Source organism: Anolis carolinensis, chromosome 3 (genome assembly GCF_035594765.1).
Source record: "Anolis carolinensis isolate JA03-04 chromosome 3, rAnoCar3.1.pri, whole genome shotgun sequence".
Classification (NCBI taxonomy): domain Eukaryota; kingdom Metazoa; phylum Chordata; class Lepidosauria; order Squamata; family Dactyloidae; genus Anolis; species Anolis carolinensis.
The window spans coordinates 7765134-7785836 of NC_085843.1; the positions used below are offsets into that span (position 1 = coordinate 7765134).

The 20703-nt window shown below is 41.1% G+C and overlaps 1 protein-coding gene across 1 annotated transcript in view; it reads right to left on the reverse strand.

Moving 5' to 3' along the window:
* The window catches only part of dgat2 (diacylglycerol O-acyltransferase 2), a 41941-nt gene that overhangs the window by 11989 nt on the left and 9249 nt on the right, over positions 1-20703 (reverse strand). Inside the window, exons 2-4 of the mRNA XM_062974465.1 lie at positions 9220-9339; positions 4342-4449; positions 2970-3040 (exon numbers count right to left, since the gene is read on the reverse strand). Coding sequence (XP_062830535.1) covers positions 2970-3040; positions 4342-4449; positions 9220-9339 — 299 coding nt within the window. The remainder of the gene's footprint in view (positions 1-2969; positions 3041-4341; positions 4450-9219; positions 9340-20703) is intronic.

Below are 20703 nucleotides of genomic sequence, written 5' to 3' on the forward strand. Positions count from 1 at the left end.
GGTAAAATAGAATTGCTCTCTGGTTGTTAAGAGAATTATGGATAGATCTGAAGTGGCTAAATAGAATTGCTCTCTGGTTGTTAAGAGAAAGATGGACAGATAGATAATTGGGTAGCTCTGAAGTGGCTAAATAGAACTGCTCTTGATTGCTGAGAGAGATACACAGATGATTGGTAAGTATGGCTATAGATGGGTAGCTCGAACTGGAGTGGCTAAATAGAATAGTTCCCTCATTGTTAAGAGTTAGACAGAAGGATGGATGAGGAAATGTTTTGCTTTGTAAGGTTTATTCACTGCAAAGACTCATGCAAGTTTGCCCAAAGGCCTCTCCCCATATTGCATGTTTAAGGCTCAAATCTATTTGCTAAGCCCTGACTGCAAGGGACCCACTGAATCAATGAGATTTACAAAACTGACATTTAGAAATAAATGTACAGTCAGTCCTTCCCATTTGCTGGGGTTAGTGACACATATCCTCTGTGAAAATAAAAACCAGCAAATAAAGTAACTGCTAATGTAGAAAGACAACTGTAATGTGGCTGAGGCTTACAACTGGACTTAAGAAGACTATGTGTATACTGTAATCCAAGACAGTCCTTGAAGCATGAAAACAATATACAGATATACCATGGAGATACAGAATGGCCAGAAGCAGAGAAACCCAATCTACTGCTGCATTTTGGGATATTTGATAGAAGGCCAGTAAAAGATTTCTGAATCTGAGCTTCCATTGCCAGCATCAAGAATTGTGAGGGATTCTAGATTGGGAGAATCACATCCTTCCCATCTCTGTCCTAATAGTTAAAGACCTTGGACCAGGCTTAGCCTTGAAGCTCTTCCCAATTTGAGCCAAAAGGTTATATTGGGCTCCGTTATGCAAAAAGTTGGCGCTGGGAGAAAAGTAATATCTAACCCAATGACCGCCTCCAATCTCCTCCTCCTTTGAGATAGATTATCTAAGCTATTTATCATGAATGCTGAAACGGCAACATTGTTCCAATAATGGTTTCACGGGACATCCCGCTCTTGTTAGACTACAAATACAGTACATGGGTGTTCTTCCAGTTTCTGCATACAATTTAACTATTCCAGTGTCTTGCCCTCAGTGTTGGAAAGAGAAGTCAGTTACAAACAAAAACACTTCCCTATAATCACGATTCCAAGGGAAAGGTATTTTTAAATGTTTCACATGCTGACCTAGTAGGGGTCACATCCACCTGATAGGGATCCACGTGCCCTGTTCAAAAGGGAGGACTATAATGTACAAGGTTAGGAGCCATGAGCCAAAATCCAAACCTTAAAAAATCGAAAACAAGCATGGAGAAGTACCCAAGCAAAACAGATCATTGGGAAGATTAAGAATCCTATGAGCAGAGCCTCCTACCTCCTCCGCCTTTGCTTTTATATAGCTTCTGGGCACACTTGTAAGGAGTAAAGGCAACATTTTCTTATTTTCATACAGAATCCCCATATCTGCAGAACCGTTATATGCAGTTTCTCTTATCCATAGTTCTTCTCATTTTCTTAATAAACTCAAAAGTAATTATTGTCCAGACAAGGCATTTGCACAAATCAGGATGTGATATCACATTCCCTGCAGGACACAGAATCCAAAAACAGGTATCTCTGTGCTCTCCTCCATATTAACCTCCTCCCCTATATACCATATTCTTAAATGGCAACAATACGAACATGGACATAGTGAAATATGTGGGTTCACACTGTTATCATTTAATATGGAGAGGATTATCTGTGCTTTTTTCATATCTGCAAAGAATTCCGGATAAAGGCTCAACCTGCAGTAAGATGCCAAATGACTGAACAGAATCTGATACTTTGGATAGGTCATGATATGACATGACTTACTAGAAAGACAACACAGTATGGCCCCCATATCTATGGGGAAGATGTTCCAGGTGTTCACATGGATACATGAAACTAAAGATAATAATGAACCCTATTGAAATAAAGGACGTCTGGCCCATGAATAACATAGAGGTGTCCTGGAGGACATAGAAAATGCCTAAAGACATATTTTGTTTGACGTGGATAAATGAAACTACAAGTACTAATCCTATGGATACTGGGATTGCACTGTAATGGAAGATAGCAGAAAGAAATGAAGATTGTATTGTTGATGGACAGACCCAATAAAGAAAGAAATGCTCCTGTGTTTGCAAGACCTGAGCAGACTATTAATAGCTTGTCTTGAAGGTTGCCATAGTTCAAAACTGATTTGATGCACCATTAGCTACCCATAATAAATCCTTGGAAGCACAAAGAAATCAAGCTGATGAAACCTTGAGAGTTTCTTTGCAAGCCAAGCAAATCTAGAAACAAGTTCCACACAAAGAGAATCAATACAATCAGAGACCTTTAGATCCAAATGATGTTGTCATCAGCAGCAAGAGATTATGGATGTCTGGGATGAGATCAGTACCTTTGGTAACTGGGCTATAAAACCGGGGAGATCGGTGCCAACCTGCACCAAAACAAATCAGCTGCAGCAAAAGTGCAGGGAAGAAACTGCAAGTAAACACACTTCAGACAAATGACGCCCTTTGATAAGGAGTTCTAGTTCATCCACAGGGCAACCAATCTCACAGGCAGAAGTACAGGTTCAGAAGCAGAAAAATGGCCAATACAGTTGGGCCTTCGTATCCAAGGATTTCATATTCTGTTCAGGTCCTTTTGGATCCTGATTCTGTCCTCTGAGGTATAAGCTTTGCCTCCAAAATTGTGGTTATTTCCAAATATGAGTGGTATACCCTCTATTCCGTCATCCAAGTCATTGATAAAGATGTCGAATGGCCCAGGACAAAACCCAAATGTGGCTCCCCACTGGTCACTTGTCTCCAGAACAAAGAAAGAGGACCATTGGGAACTATCCTTCTGGCTCAATCCAAGACATTCAGACAAAGTCCTCTTGGGGAATATGTTGCAGTTTAAGAATACATCGCCATACTCACTCGGACTGGGAAGTAATCCCGGAAGTATCTCCACACAGCCCAGTTTCTGACCCACTGAGATCTCCTTCCTCCTGTCAGGGAAATAAGAAACAAGAGCATGTCAGAAAAGGGAGGGTAATCCCAAAAAGAGAAGTGCAGGATAAGCTAGTACAATAAGCCTTCCAATGGAGTCAATTCACCCATTCAAAAAGGCAGGAGAAGTGTAGCAAAAATAGTGTTGGAGACCACATGCAGCTTTTGTCCATATCTGATCCCTGTTTTTTAGATTACAGCTGCATAAACATCACTGGTGGTAAGAGTGGTTCAACAATGAGTATGCTGCCTTACATTCTCTGGAGGTTTTAAAGCACACACTGGATGGTCATCTGTCAGAAGGGGGTTGGACTAGATGGCCCTTGGGGTCTCTTCCAACTCTAATTCCATAAAGCCCAGTCATGGATCATGGTGCCTATTGCAGATGGGAGTCATGGGGCACAACTATGTTGTAGAATTAATGCAGTTTGTCACCACTTGAACTGCTATATCTCAAAGCTAAGGAATCCTGGGAGTTGTAGTTTGGGGAAGCACCACCTTCCTTTGACAGAGAAAGCCAAAATCCTTGCAAAGCTACAACACTCAGGATTCTATATCACTGAGCCATGGTATTTAAAGTGGTTTCAAACTGCATTAGTTCTATAATGGAGAGGCTCCAAAATATCTCCAAGGTGCCCAAACAGTGTGAAGTCTGGGTTGCTGTGAGTTTTCTGGGCTGTCTGGCCATGTTCCAGAAGCATTATCTCCTGACGTTTCGCCCACATCTATGGCAGGCATCCTCGGAGGTTGTGAGGTCTGTTAGAAACTAGGCAAATGGGTTTATATATCTTTGGGATGTCCAGGGTGAGAGAAAGGACTCAAGTGAGAATATTGCAACTGGCCACCTTGATTAGCACTGAATTGCCTTCCAGCTTCAAAGCCTGGCTGCTTCCTGCCTGGGGGAATCATTTGTTGTCTGCTTGACACGATTAAAGAATTCACTGGCCTCAATGTATGGTTCCAACTAGAGCAAACCCATTAAATCAGTGGAATTTATGTAAGTGTTAACTCACCATTCATTCATTCACCTATTCATTCAATGGGCTTACTCTAGCAGGGATTACCATAGAATTCAGGTCATTGCTTCCCAATGCACAGGTTTTAAGAAGATACCAGATAAGGACAGACAGATAATACTAATGACAGGCAGAAGTGCAGAAAAATGTTACAGCACAGCCTCACCTCCCAGGAGGAATCAGAAACAGAGTACGAAGAGACCCCCCAAGGGCCATCCATTCCAACAGTTATAACCTGATACATTCACAAGGTTGTAAATTAATGTTTTTGATGCCTATCTTACCTTTTTTGGGAGTGTTCCAGTCAAACACCAGCCACACCAAATAGACGGCTGCGATGACCCAACAGTCTGTGCACAGAATGTACATGAGGATGACTGTGCAAGCCACACCTGGAGTCGGAGGGGAAAGAAGGCGAATTAACTCGTTTCGCTAAGAAGGGATTTGTTTGGGCATACAAATGCACACACAGAGACACACACGTATTATTTGCCTTTTGAACCTTGCTTTAAGGATTTCCCCTCCACCCTGAGCTCAATCGGATTTCGTTGTTTACGGATTAAGGGACATCACATCGGCCCCTAAGCCTTCCAGGCAGCTCCGGCCAAGAAAAGCTCCCAAGTTACTTGTAGTATCTTCATACAGAAGCAATCATAGTGCATCTATACTAGGCATGGGCAAACATGGGCCCTCCAGGTGTTTTGGACTTCAACTTCCACAATTCCTAACAGCCAGTAGGCTGTTAGGAATTGTGGGAGTTGAAGTCCAAAACACCTGGAGGGCCCAAGTTTGCCCATGCTTGATCTACAAAGTAAAATAAATGCAGTTAACTGCCATAGCTCAATGCTAGGGAATCCTAGGAGGTGTAGCTTTACATCAGTGGTCCTCAACCTTCCTAATGCCGTGACCCCTTAATACAGTTCCTCATGCTGTGGTGACCCCCAACCATAAAATTATTTTTGTTGCTACTTCATAATTGTAATTTGGCTACTGTTATGAATTGTTAATGTAAATATCTGATATGCAGGAAGTATTTTCATTCACTGGACCAAATTTGGCAAATACCCAATACACCCATATGTGAATACTGGTGAGGTTGGGGGAGATTTATTTTGTCATTTGGGAGTTGTAGTTGCTGGGATTTATAGTTAACCTACAATCAAAGAGTTTGGTGGGCACTGACCTTGAGTTTTGGAGTTGTAGTTCACCTACATCTCAAGAGAACTGTGGACTCCAAACAATGATGGATCTGGACCAAACTTGGAACTGAATATTTAATATTCCCAATTTTGAACACTGGTGGAGCATGGGGAAAATAGACCTTGACATTTGGGAATTGTAGTTGCTGGGATTTATAGTTAACCTACAATCAAAGAGTTTGGTGGGCACTGACCTTGAGTTTTGGAGTTGTAGTTCACCTACATCTCAAGAGAACTGTGGACTCCAAACAATGATGGATCTGGACCAAACTTGGAACTGAATATTTAATATTCCCAATTTTGAACACTGGTGGAGCATGGGGAAAATAGACCTTGACATTTGGGAATTGTAGTTGCTGGGATTTATAGTTCACCTACAATCAAAGAGCCCCTTGAACCCCACCAATGATAGAATTGGGCAAATTGGGCTTTTGGTGGTAAGATTCGCCATCTGTTTTCAAAAAGGAAAAGGACAGGTGGAGAGATCTTCAGCTTTCTCTGTCAAAAGGGTTCCTAAGACCATCACAAATTCATGTTTTCTGACAGTCTTTGGCGATCCCATAGACAACCCCTCATGGCCCCCCAAGGGGTCCCAACCCTCAGGTTGAGAAATACTGTTTTACATGGTCTGTTGCCTTCTCTGCCAAAGAGTGCTGTGGCCTCAATGAACAAAAACACTCAGGACTCCATAACATTCAGACATAACTGCACTAATTTTATAGTGTAGTGTTAATAAACCTTCTCTCCTCCAACTCAGCAAACTTATGCTTGGTTTAAGTCATCAATTGAACATAGAAATGGGAGTTTCGGGTGTCTTTGCACACTTTGTAAACACTCTGTACCCAAACCCCACATTTTCCTCTTGCACTCACTTATTTTAGTAGTAATAGTATTAGATTAGATTAGTAGTAGTAGTAGTAGTAGTAGTACAGAATTCTGCCATAGATCCCCAGTCCCTGAGTTTTATCTTTGCATATGGGGAATACATTTAGACTCACATAAACAAGAAAATAGGATTCTCCACATTTTCTGAGGTTAGGGGCGCAGAACCCATGAATGCAGCCTGACACCAGTTTAATCACCATGGCTCAATGCTATGGAATCCTGGGAGTTGTAGTTTGCCAAGGCACCAGCACTCTTTGATAAAGAAAGCAAAAGAACATGTAAAACTAAAACCCCCGTGTTCCATAACATTGAAATGTAGCAGCTAAACTAGAGTTAAATGCCATTAATTCAACAGTATCGATGTGCTAACGTGTTATAGTTTTAACCACAAATCTGCTGTCACAGCTTGGTCCATAATTTGAAAAATAAAGCCCATCTAAAGCCAGCTTGAGGTAGTCATTTGTGCATTGGGTTAGGACTCTAAAGAGCAGGGTTTGAATCCTTATTCAATCCTAGAAACCCACTGGGTGAACAAATCTTGCCAAGAAAACCTCACAATCAGGCACACAACAAGATCTACGTCTCATTTTTGTTAATGCATAACATGGACTTCAAACCCAAACTCGAAATTGATGTTCCTCTGTTTTAGGTAGAGCCATATTTATGAGATACATGTTGAGGAATTGATTGATGATAAATTGAAGCTCTTACGTGTGCCCGCGAATAATAACATGCCACTCAGGTTTTCGGAACAAAAAATATAGGAATTTTACTAATTCTAAGAAATCAAGAAAAAAAACCAGTAGTATTTACAATGGTCCCTCTGGTCACTTACAGAAATCCACAGTCATAAACAGTCCTTTCTCAGCCCATAAATCTGCTTCAGAGAAGGACACTGCTCTCTTCACCAGCAGTACTCAGTCAACACTGAAAAACTTGTCAAAACTGGTTCTGCAGCAGCAGAACAGAAACAATATCAAATCAATCCCCAGGTTCTTGCAGGCTCTGCCAATCGGCTTCATGCATTTCATTTTCCAGTTAACACCCACACAGCACAGTGCTTTTGCAAACCATGACAATACAGACATCATAAACCACACATGCAAGGCAGGCTGTAGAATTAATGAAGATCGATACCACTTTAAAACAACGATTCAGCACAAACTCTCACTGTGATTGGAAGTAGTCAAACTATTTAAAGAGAGCAACAGCTTCACAGGGAAACATGGCCATAACATATTAAAGGTGGCTTAATGGGATATGGGATCTTGACAGTCTTACGTAGCAGGCTTTGATACAGGCTATTCGAAAAACATTTTAGTTGCTATGGAGACTTTTCCCCGAAAACCAAGAATACTTTCTGCATAACCACTGCACTAAAAATGGCATATGGAGATGACGGCATTAATAGAATGATGGCAGATAAACCATAGTATGCACATTTAGAATCAGAGAATCTGAAGAACTCAAAGAAGACCCCAAGGGCCATCCAGTCCAAACTAATTCTGCCATGAAGGAAGGTACCATCAAAGCCCTCCTGGCAGATGGCCATCCAGCTTCCGTTTAAAAGCTTCCATAAAAGGAAACTCCGGGCCACCGATAAGCACCACTGGGTGACCTCAGGTTGTCATACTAGGTCAGCAACAACCATGTTTGCCCTCCTGGCATTTGCAAAAACATCCCGCTTATTTATCTAGCACTACCTGCTTACTAGGCAGTTTCTAATCCAATTGAAAAGGAGCAAAAGCGTTTCACCCATTCGCCCCAAGGACATGCCTCCGGGAGGCAGAATCTGGGAGATATCTAATAAATAAAGATTTTTCAAAGCTTTTTGCAGGAAGGAGCACTCTCTTTGCACTGTTAGATGAACATGGCTAGATTTTTGGTTATGCACATGAACACATTACTGTTTTGGGCCTGAAGGGATTCTGGCAAGCAGAATTTCCTCCTAAACTCTAGCCCTGATAATTTAGGCGTTATGTAGTGGTTTGAGAACTGGATCACCTAGGGGTACATCTACATGGTATAATTAATGCAGTTTGACACCACTTGAATGCCATGGCTCAATGCTATGGGATCATGGGAGCTTTAGTTTTACAAGGTGGTTAAGCCTTTTCTGCCAGAAAGAGCTGGTGCCTCACCAAACTACAACTCCCAGAATTTCATAGCCCTGTCGGAAAAGCTAACCTATAAATTAAAGATTAGCAAAAGGAGAAATAAAATTATATCTATTCGATAGCATATGGAGACCATTTCTTAGCTTCATGTGTAAAAGTAACAGTGAATTCAAACCACCAAACAACCAAAAAAGATAGCGGAGGAATAACTAGAAAGATAAAGGTAAAGAAAGATAAAGGTTACCCCTTGGCATTAAGTCCAGTCATGTCTGACTCTGGGGGTTGGTGCTCATCTCCATTTCTAAGCCGAAGAGCTGGCGTTGTTCATAGACACCTCCAAGGTCATGTGGTCGGCATGACTGCATGGAGCACCGTTACCTTCCCACCCGAGTGGTACCTATTGATCTACTCACATTGGCATGTTTTCAAACTGCTAGGTTGGCAGAAGCTGGGACTAACAGCTGGATTTGAACCTACGACATTTCGGTCAGCGAGTTCAGCAGCTAAGCGCTTTAACACACTGCGCCACCGGGGCCCCCATAACTAGAAAATATATTACAATAATGATATGTAATTGATAAACTTAGAATTAGTAGAAGTCATAGCACTGACAGAGCTGTATTTTTATAACACTAAGTGAATGATGTAGGAAGACTATAGATCTGGGGATAATGATGTAATTGAGGCAACTATATGAAAATGTTTTGAAATAAGTAAATAAAGTAAAATATTTTCAAGGAAAAAGGTGATGTCAAACTGCATCAAACTCTACAGAGCAGATGCACCCCAATGCTCGTTGAATACAATTTACTTTGCAGAAATAGATGCACATGATGGCACTGGAAGAGCAAATGGAAGGGAAGTTTAAGCGGGCAGCTCCTCAATGACAAATGTGGAGAAACCTTAAACCAGTCCCAACAGTACCCCAACTTTCTTCCAGAGCCCCAACTTTCTTTCTTACCCATGATGAGGAAGGACAGCACCCATTGCAGCACCGAGATCACCTGTAGTTGCTTCTCGACCTTGGACTTGGACAGCCAGGACAGATCCTGAAGAGCAGAAAGGATGCTGGACCCAGTACCTGGAGACAGAGAACAAGAGAGAAGACTGGAGTTATTATCAGGACCCATTCGGAAAGTGCTCCAGAATATCACAAAGACAGAGCAGCATACATTTATATTGCCATCTTTCAATTTTCGGTGTGCAAGAGTAAACACACGAACCATAGATGTATATTCCCTCTTCAAACTTCCACACTAAGAATGTAAGCAGGAGCTAGATAAGTCCTAATGTGTACATTCATTTAACACTGTGAACAGTGCAACTCCATTTTCACGTTCATTTTCTGTAGGTATTCAGCAACCGTGGGCTTTTTTATAATTATAAGCTGCATGGAGTTCCAATGTTGGGGGAAAGTTGGGAAATAAGTAAATTACGATGATGATGTACAATTCCCATATCTGTAGGGGATACATTTGAGACTTACCACTATTGAAATGAATGACTTCCAATGGAAGCATACCACAAAATTACACTAGAGTTTCCTAGAAAGGTTATTACCCACACATTCGGGTAAGTATCCAACTCTCATGTAGAGCAATGGCAATTTTCTACAAATTTAAAAACTTTCCAGAAGATGCATCTATCTAAAGCTGGAGTCCGCAAACTAAGGCCCGTGGGCCGGATGAGGCCTTCCAAGGTCATTTACTTGGCCTCTGTCCTAAACTTTAGACCTAGGGTTGACCTAAGTCTAAAACGACTTGAAGGCACACAACAACAACAATTCTAATTTTGGACTATTTCATCATAGTCTGCCCCCCCAACAGTCTGAGGGACTGTGAACCGGCCCTCCACTTAAAAGGTTTGAGGACCCCTGATCTAAAGTATGACCCCATATCCTCAGAATAAATAAGTTCCATTTATCCAGGTCTGACAAAATAGGTCATCTTTGGACATTTTCTGAATCAAAGATTCTATGGCAAGCTTCAGATGGATGTTGACCACAGGATCACATGGGAGAACCCAGTGATGCCAAAAGAGATGCCCTTTCTAGGCATTTCCTAGGTCCTCCAAAGAAATTCTGTGTAGTAAAAGTCATTTGTTCATCAGTCACTGTAGCATCCAGACCAACAACAACAACAACAACAACCTGCTCTATATCAATCTTCTAGGTCAGTGATTCCCAACCTGTGGGTCCCCAGATGTTTTGGCCTTCACCTCTCAGAAATACTAACAGCTGGTAAACTGGCTGGGATTTCTGAGAGTTGTAGGCCAAAAACCTGGGGACCCACAGGTTGAGAACCACTGTTCTAGATAGAAGCAAGGAGGCAAGAATAAATGTCCCATTCACCTCCTCCCTAAGTGATAAGGAATAATCCGCTCATTTTACTTTGATCTGGGAACAACTCTTAAGATTTCTGTCTTGATTTCCAAACAGCAACAAAACAAAATAAAAAAAAGGTTGTGTGTACGTGTGCATGCTAGAATGACAACATGTAAGCAACTGTGGCCAGTTCCTAGTGACATTATCATTGGCCATCTCTTGCTCTCAGTTTTGGATGAAATTGCCTCAAAACTGGGACAAATTTTGAACTGAAAACCCCCCTCTCACCCAGTGCGGATTCTATGAAAGTCCCTGATCAAAAGAGGAGAATCCATACCATACTCCAAGACCTGGCAACCCCAAGGCAGACCCCACATAGACATGACTCCAGCTTCCCTGTGTTTATAAAAGGCACGGTCAAGCCTACTTCGGACCCAAACGGGATCAAAAGAGCAAGATTAATGATTTTCAAGTGTTCCAGGTGAGAGTGGAGTATTCACTTCAAAATCCCTCATCCGTGAAGACCCATGAAATAGCTACAATCTCTGAGCACATCAGAAAAACAGAAAAAGCCAACTTTTTTATTTCTTAAGATTAAGAGAAGATGCACTGCCTATCTGGCTTTGCTATCAGATGGACTTTGACAGAGATAGATGGGCACGTTTTTTAAAAGCTAAACAGGGCCCTTGTTTACAAGCAGAGCGAAAGTTACACATTGACAGATTCCCGAAGATGCCGGAAATTTCAAGCGACTTGGAAGTCTAGTTTTGTTTCTTCTTCTGGTGCAACACAAACACAGCAAATGTTTGTGAAGGCAGCCTCGAGATATATGGGTCAATAACCAGTAAGTCAGGAGTGAGCAATATCTGCACATGGGCCGGAGCACAATCCTCTCCACTCTCCCAAAAGGGTGATGAAGTTTTCCCAAAACTCTGCAAAGTTTCATACATTCCTGAATGTATAAAATCCATGAGATTTTGATGTCACCATTTTAATCTGCATATTTCTTTTTTCAGCAATATAAGGCATTTTTACATTTTCCCCCTTTAGAAATGCTACAGATGGTCCTCATTATTTTAACAAGTTTTCAGTTGACTTCTTCTTTATCAAACAAGTAAACATGTCCATGTCTTCCAGTTCTGTAACTTTTATAATCTAATTTTCTTTTGCGGGTAGTTTTGGCATCAGTTCACAGCCACTGACCCAATAACAGTCACCTTGGCAAAGTCCGTCATCCTGAACCCAACCGCCATGCTTGGCTTCCGCTTGCAATTTGATTTGCTTGCAATATCCCGCAAAAGAACTTCTGAAATGTTTTGGAAATGATCATAAAATGGTCATCTCCCCACTTCCCTTCCCTTTGGATATGTTTGGCAAAGCTGACAACCAGATCCAAGGGGGAGATCGACAGCAGCGGATAAAGTTACTTTTGGAACTATGTCTTCCAGAATTTGGACCCAGGCTCTATATTTTAACAGGGAATCTGAGCTGGTGTCACATTTTTAAATGGAAAATGTTGTACTGGTATAATTATCTCATCTGCAATGTCGTATTTCACCGCCCTGAGTCCCTCCTGAGAGAGAGGGTGGTCTAGAAATATATTATTATTATTATTATTATTATTATTATTATTATTATTATTATTATTATTATTATGCATGTTAGGATGGGCGTGCACACACAAAATAATGTGATTAACAAACAATTTAAAAAAATAGTGCAAGCAAAATATTTTGACTGAGAGAATCATAGAATAATGGGACCACATGGACCATCTAGTCCAACCCCCTTGACTTATGCATTCCTCAGTTGCAGAACTTCACATTGCTTCAATAGAGAGTATCTCTGATCCCAAAATGCTTAAGGATCACAAGGGTTTGGTATTTTGGAATACCTATATCTGCATATGCATACACAAGAAGGCATCTTGGAGATGGGACTTAAGTCTAAAGCATGAAATTCATTTATTCATCTCTCTCTGTGTACATATAAGTCAAGGATGTATTTATGTTTGCTCGTTTCTCTGTTTGAACCATAAAATTCATGATGTCACTCTGTGATATCAGTGGATTGGCTATTGCTAGGTGAAGTGACCTCCATGATGTCACTAGGGAAAAATATGACATTGTATGAAGGGAAGGAAGCAGGAAAAAGGGAGGGAGGGAGGAAAGGAGAAGGAAAGAAGGGATTAAAGCAGGGGGGCAGTGGTCCCTCTGACACCCAGACAATGTGGGGTAAAGACGCTAGTGTTTATATATACCTTGCACGCATAGCCTGAAGGGAATTTTATACACAATACTTTTAATAACATTTCGTGTTTAGATTTGGGTCCCATCTCCAAGATGTGCACATTTGACATATCTGCCTAAAACCATGGCGACACTAAACCGAGGTTATGGTGAACTAAATGGAGTCACAAGACAGGTCTTGGGTTCAGTGCACAATCCAAACATGGATAAATGTTTAAAAAACCATCAAGAACATCGGACGACTCCAAGACTCATGTTTCACAGCTGCAAAACCCACTTATTGACATTCACAAACACTTTGTTTAATTTTCAACTTAGTTCCCACAACTCTGGTCTCATTAATCATTTTTGGACAGTTTAGAAAGAAAACAAACCCATTAGATGATGTTGCAAGGCAGCCACGAAGTAGCCGGTTCTCCCATTTCTAGGAGTCTCAGATTTCTAATATGACACCACACTTGACGCTGCACTCAAAGCAGGGAAGACAAAACCAAAAGAGGCAAAAAAAAAAAAAAAAAGCTGCTGTTCACATGTGTATCCCCACAACCCAGCATGTTTTTCTACTAAACTATACCATATTTGTCACCTATAGTTAGTCTGCAGAAAGAAAGGGTCAAGAAAGACGCACATTTCACAGGATCATGTCACTTCGCTATGGGCAGGCATTCAATCAGATAAATATATTACCTCAAAGCATGTTTGTGGTCCACTTAGACTGTGGGACCACTTTAGATTGTGGTCTCTCAATCTAAAAATAAGAACTATTGCATTGTCCTTAGAGATTAATACTTGAATGGGAGATGGGCAACAAATTAGAGGTATTGTAGACTCTGTTTCAGAAGAAAGAACAGGCGAAAGCACCTCTCAGTATTACACGCAAAAGAAAACCCTCTGAAGTGCATGGGGTCAACACAAATTGATTTGCAACAAGCAGATATCTACAAGATTTGGTCTGGCCCTTTCCCCAAATGCTGCAGATGAGAACTTACAGAGAATGCCCTTTTTGAACTGTCACTCCCAGGAGAACCCAACCAGCTTTGCTATACTATGGTGGTTGCGGGGTTCTGGGACTGGTATTCCAAGAAAAAAAATCCCTAAGATGAGAAAGACTGGAAAGGAATATCAATGTGTTTTAGACTGTATTTCAAAGGAAGGAACTGGCAAAAACACCTCTGAGTATTCCTTGCCTAAGAAAACCCTATAAAATGTCAATAGCCAACCTGCAGGTGTATATGCAATTAATTGTTCATGGCGATTAAATATTCATTTGCCGAATAGCTCACAAACAAGTAAAGAGAGGCCTCTATTTATCAACGAATGCAGGATCCTCACCCACCTTAATCTTTCATTGGCAGTGACCAAGATGTCGTCAATGCCACACAGCGTATCTGGCACGGGTCTTTGCTTCCTGGCAAAAGGCTCTGCTGCCTTACATTTTAGCAGTGCTTTTGCTACACAAACCTGCATCATGCGTTTGGCTGTTTCCAAGCCAACCCTTCCACCTCTGCATTCCAGCCCTGGCATATTGTTCATGCAGAGGAGAACTACGCAAATGTAAAACATCGCAGCACACTCCCTGCAACACTATGGTTTGGTCACCTGGTGGTATTTACCGTAGTTGTAGTGTGACCTCAAGTCAACTTTGACTTATGGCAATACTATCCTAGGGTTTTCTGCCATGTTCCTTCAGAGGTGGCTGGCCATGGCTTCCCTCTGAGAGAGTGGACTTTCCCAAGATCATCCAGTGAAGTTTTCATAGCTGAGTGGGGATTCAGACCCAGGTTTTGGAAGGTCTTAATCCAACACCCAAGCTTCTTTAGAGTTGTAGAAAGATGCTCAAACCACAATATCACGCTAGCTTTCTCAACAACAGTCCTGCTCAATGCTAAATAATGGACCACTTTTGCCCACATTTCATCTTGCAGAATGTTGGAAGCAAAGAGGCCTCAATACTTATATAGTGATGGGTGAGAGCTGCAGAGAACATACCTAACATTTTATTTCATCTCTCTGTGTCCTTAGATCTAGGCAGCAAAAGAGAATTTTTGCTGCCTACTGAGGTAACTTCCCCCTTCTTCCAAAATGTACTTATTCCTTTGTCTGGGAAGGAAGCATCTATGAGAATCCTGCCTCAAAAGACCTACATCCACACATGAGATGCAGCCTTAAGGGCTCTTCTTCTGAAAGTTAGGTAGGCCTCTTTTGTATATCTCTTTTATCTCAAGATGGATTTCATGAAACAATAAGGACAAGATTTCCTTCCTTAACCTTACAAGAGCATCTTGAGTAGTTTCACACCACAAGCTCATATTGGACTAACTATGCGACACTTTGCTGGATATTGATACCATATAGTCTTATACAGAACAGGGACAGCAAGTGGAACACAACTCTCATTGACCCTTGCACACACGGCAAATGATGGGAGTTGGAGTCCAATGCCTTCCAAAGCACTACATGGCCACCCTTCCTGGAGAATAATTGTGCAGCATCTGCTTATCAGATTTTAAAATTGAGGAGCAAGCTCACTTTCTGCTGCTACAAAGAAAAGGGCATAATGGGGCAATGAGTTCAAATTGAACAGGAAATGATTCCTCCAAAATGTTAGGAAGAACCTCCTGGGGATAAGAGCTGTTGAGTGGTTGAATACGCTGCCTGGGAGTCTGATAGTCTCCTTCTCTGGAGGCTTTTAAGCAGGAGCTGGATGGTCATCTGTCAGGAGGTCTTTGATTGTGTTTCTGCATGGCAGGAAGGTTGCCATACTCTTCCAACTCTATGAGTCTAAGAAGTCCATTATTTCCTGGAGAATTACATATGCCAAAACTGATGTGTAAGAAGGTTGGGCCCAACAGGACAGAAGGTCCTCTCTTCTCTGGAGGCTTTGAGGATTGCTGAAATGCAGCCACATCTTCCCCATGCACTTCTTTGCCACTCAAAGTCCTGCACCACTTACAGCCTGCAAACACTTGGTGTTCAGGAGAGTAAATATTGACAATCACTTCCAAGTTTTATTGCTTCCTCAACCACTTCTTCAGAGACAAGCAAAGAAGACTTAAAAAGGTCCCGAGATGGCCTCCGACCCTGCTCTGAAGACTTCCTCCTACCTTGTGCAAACACTTAGGAGACAACTGCATCACTCTGAACCCTGTTCCCAGGCCAGTTCTCACAAAGCTATTAGCAGACCTTTGTCCACCTGCACCATTTCAGACCACAACAGAAGCTCACTTGTTCAAACGTCTGCAGGTTCAGGTATACTTTCCTGTACAGACATCCATTCACATTTGCCGATACTAAGGGCACAGGACCCCCAAGAAAGTGAAAAAACAAGGAAGAGGTGCTATATTTTTATCTAAATCTGCCAGTATGACTCTTGTCAACTTCCATTGGAAGCTGACCATAGAATAGCATTGGATAACCTAGAGATTCTTCCCTTTCAATAAATCCTTAGGTCCTCCAGAACAATTGTAAGAAGTTGACAGTGTAGATGCACCCCTTGTTATTTGACATGTTGCAACATTTGAAAACCTGGATGTTTCAGCTTGCATTTGAGGACACCTAGTCCCTAGTTATAAATGCCCAGTCTTTAGGTTCGGTAATATTTGGCTCTTTGCACTTCATCCAAAACATGGCCCTGTGATACGGTATTTGCACTGTCCCATGCCTGGCCCTTTTATAGCCTGGTCAGGCCCATTGTACTACTGGCAATTGGTTTGTTGAGTATTGTTTGGATTGAGTTTTATGCTGCTGTTTTATATTCTGATGCTTTGTTTAACTGTGTTTTATCTGGGTTGTTATATTTTATGTCCTGCTGACACCTGGGATTGCAACATCGATAATCCATACTTTGTTAACACGATCGTGAGGTCAGGATTATTGTGCTCCAAAACTCTGTCTGAACTTGAAAGTCCCAGAGTATATTATTATTAATAATATTACATTCTTTGTCTCCTTCCTGCATGAATATTTGCCTTCTTCCAATCATTCTCATTTGTTTATCTAGCTAATTTCATTGTGGTTATTGAGATTGTCTCTGATTTATTTTAATGATGTTTTTATACTTTACTGTTTTAATTGTTTAATTAGATTGACGTATGTTTATTGCATTTTTAATGTGTTTTTACTTGCTTAGCTTTGTAATTATTGGGCTTGGTCCCATTTGTAAGCTGCCCCAGGTCCCTTTGGGGAGATCGTGGTGGGATATAAAAATAAAGTTGTTGTTATTATGTGACACTTCAAAAAAATAATTCCGTTAAGGCTTAACACAACGGGGATGACGGTGTGGAAAAGTATGTTTTCACACAGAAAATACAAGAATGTTATTTTGTCAAGCATAACGGCATTCCTCTTCACCTATAGCTTGAAGCAGAATTGTGATGTCACTGGCAAGAATGCTGCAGTTCCTTTTTCTATGCAGATCCTACTACATTCCTGCCATTCAGCGTGTAGGGAAAAGTCCATTTTGTGTGAGAGGTCATTATATCATCTGAGTTTTTCCAGTTAGCACTAAATATATTTCTAGATACATATTTTTTTTAAAAAACGAAATCACCTGCAAAATACCAGTAATTGGAGTACTCTCAACGGGATGATTCTCTTTTCAAAAACGGCTTGAGAAGGACTAAAGTGCTGTTATCTACATGGCTTAAATTGTACACTTCTTGAGAAGTGAACAGCACCCTAATTCTATATTACAGTACAAACATTGCATTTAAAGGGATTATGCAAGCATGTGCGTATGTCGATAGGGACTTAAAAGGAAATCACTTTGGCATTACTTTCAAAGATATTTTAGAGACACAGTATTAATATGGCACCCATCCCAAGGGTTATTGTTGTGACTGCAAGAGAATAAAATGATAAAACTATTGATCCGTATGCTGAAAGAGCTGTCAGATTCAGCACCTTGGAGAGTTCAATGGATGCAGCTTAGGATGCATGCAGCTTGATCTCACTTTAACTACCATTGCTCAATGTTGGGAATCCTGGGAGTTGTAGTTTTACAAGGTATTCTGCTTTCTCTGTCAGACAGTGCTGATGCCTCACCAAACTACAAATCCCATTACAGCAGAATCTCACTTATCCAACATAAACAGGCCAGCAGAATGTTGGATAAGCGAATATGTTGGATCATTAGGAGGGATTAAGGAAAAGCCTATTAAACATCAAATTAGGTTATGATTTACAAATTAAGCAGCAAAACATCATGTTATGCAACAAATTTGACAGAAAAAGTAGTTCAGTACGCAGTAATGCTATGTAGTAATTACTGTATTTACGAATTTAGCACCAAAAAAATCATAATGTATTGAAAACATTGATTACAAAAACATTGAATACTAAAAGGCAGACTGTGTTGGATAATCCAGAACATTGGATAAGTGAATGTTGGATAAGTGAGACTCTACTGTATTTAATTCTACAATGTTGATGCACCCGATTATTACCAAAACTGTCCAGCTTGATGCCAGAATCACCTTACGATTTGGGAGAAACCAAATGTGATGCGTTGTTTTGTCCTTGTTAAAATCAGATCCTCTCAAACCAGCCTGGCTTCATTGCCAGCAAGCTGCCCAAGGGAATGTTCTCATCATCCCCAGAGAAGCATCCAAGAGCATAATTTGTATTATTGCCATCTGTTTACAGCATGCAGCTATCGGATGGTAGCCATAAGGACTGGAGAGTCGTATTCCCAGCTTAACTAAAACACATACAGAGATATCAAAACTAGTTATCACCTGAGCAGGTGCAGAACATCTTTCACTAACCACCACAGATCTTCACCCTCCAATATAGTTTGGAACTGCATATGTTTAGTGTAGAACCATATAGTGCACTGAATTGCATGATATGGGTCTACATACACAAAGATGATGCATCTACACTGTAGAATTAGTGCAGTTCGATACCACTTTAACTGCAATGGCTCAATGCTATGGGATCCCAGAACTTATAGTTTGGTGTCATACTCACACTCTTTGGTAGACAAGGCTAAAAAACATGTGAAAGAAAGGCTTCTGGATCAGAAGATGCGGCCATTCTTGCAATCAGGGTGATATGGTTTGACAGTCAGCATTCAATAGATTTAAAATAGTGATCTTTTCCATAGAATCACTTATTATAGTAATCACTCCATATCTGTGGTTTCGATTATTCGTGGATTCAATTAATATGTTCCCACTAGGAATCTCTACATTCTCCATTGCTCCTCTATGGACCATTTCCTCCAGTCAAGCTGATGTTATAGGGATCTATAGAGAGAATTCATCTCTAGGAATTTCTAGGTCCTTCAATGCAATTCTGTAGTAAACTTCTATCAAAACCTAACCAGACAAATCCTTAGAGCTGCTCTCTCAAGTTGAAAAAAAAATCAAGTTCTTTCTCTGTAGTTTTTCACTTTCATACAGTTCTATGCCCCAAGCACTAGCAAATGGTGACGGTTATATAATAAAGGACATAAAAAACCAATTCATTTCCAATTTGCATTTATTTCTGTGGTTTCTATTTGCCGGCTATGGAACTTTGGGAGTTGTAGTTTGGTGAGCTGCCAGCACTCTTTGGCAGAGAAGATTAAAGATTTTGTAAAACTACAACTCCCAGGATCCCATAGCATCAGGTCAGGACAATTAAAGTGCATTAATTCTACAGTGTGGAAATGCACCCAAAAACATGGGCCTCTGCGTCCTAAGATTTTATATGTGCATGGACATGGTTTTAAGTGGGCTTAAACACAATTTAAATTGCCTTGTTTTAACCTGTCACGTCATCTGATGTCATGTCCCTTTAGTCCAGTGGTTCCCAACCTGTGGTCCATGGACCACTAGTGGTCCCCAAAAACTAAAATATGGTCCATGGGTTCACTGTTACTACACCGTTGCAACGAGAGTGACTGGTCTTTTGAAACCCTCATATAGTGCTGAGGCAATGAGAATGTCATTAGGGGAGAGTCTGACTACCAATGTAAGGAGCAACAAGAAGCCTCCTGACTGCTGCTTCTCCTCCTCCCTCCCTCCCTCCCGCTGAGCGGAGCCATTCCATGTGGTGCCTGGAAGCTGGGGCGCCTTCGTGTTTTCCTTTTAAGGCCTCTTCCTGGGGTTATTTGGGGTGCCAATTCAGAAAATGGAATGGGACAGACCACATCAGCTCTAGATTATTAAATATTAGTTTTCTGTGTGTGAGCAAATGGCGATTACTGGAAGGCATATGTTCTGTATCAGAAACTAGAACTGATTTTGTCTATCCAACGCAATTTTCTAAATCACCAAACCAAATCTAAAGTTGACCAAAAACTGATTCGTAACCCTTTTGGTACTAATGTTGGAGAGTGGTTGGGAACCTCTGCTTTAGTCCAGTGGTTCTCAACTTGTGGGTCTCCAGATGTTTTGGCCTTCAACTCCCAGAAATCCTAACAGCTGGTAAACTGGCTGGGATTTCTGGGAGTCGTAGGCCAAAACACCTGGGGACCCACAGGTTGAGAACCACTGCTTTAGTCCATCCGTTGATTATTTTTACCATCTTAAACTGGCTTTACAGTCTTTTATACTTTAGATACAGAATATGGGCAGGGCCCGAGTTACAAATAACTCACAGTTAAGGTCAGGGCTGAGACAATAAAAAGTGAGAGAAATCTGTCCCTGGGAAAGGAAGTTCACTCCTGAAAGAGTCATTATCATGGGTCTCCACTGAATCTTCTCAACATGGACACAATCAGCCAAACAAACACCACAGGGCAGTTAACCCTTCCATATGCTATCCAAAAGTGGATGGAGTTACACTTTAAAAATGTCCCTGTTCTGACTGACAAACAAATTCACCTTAAGAACAAACCTACAGAACCTATCTTGTTTGTAACTTGCCTGTATAATATATTTAAAGC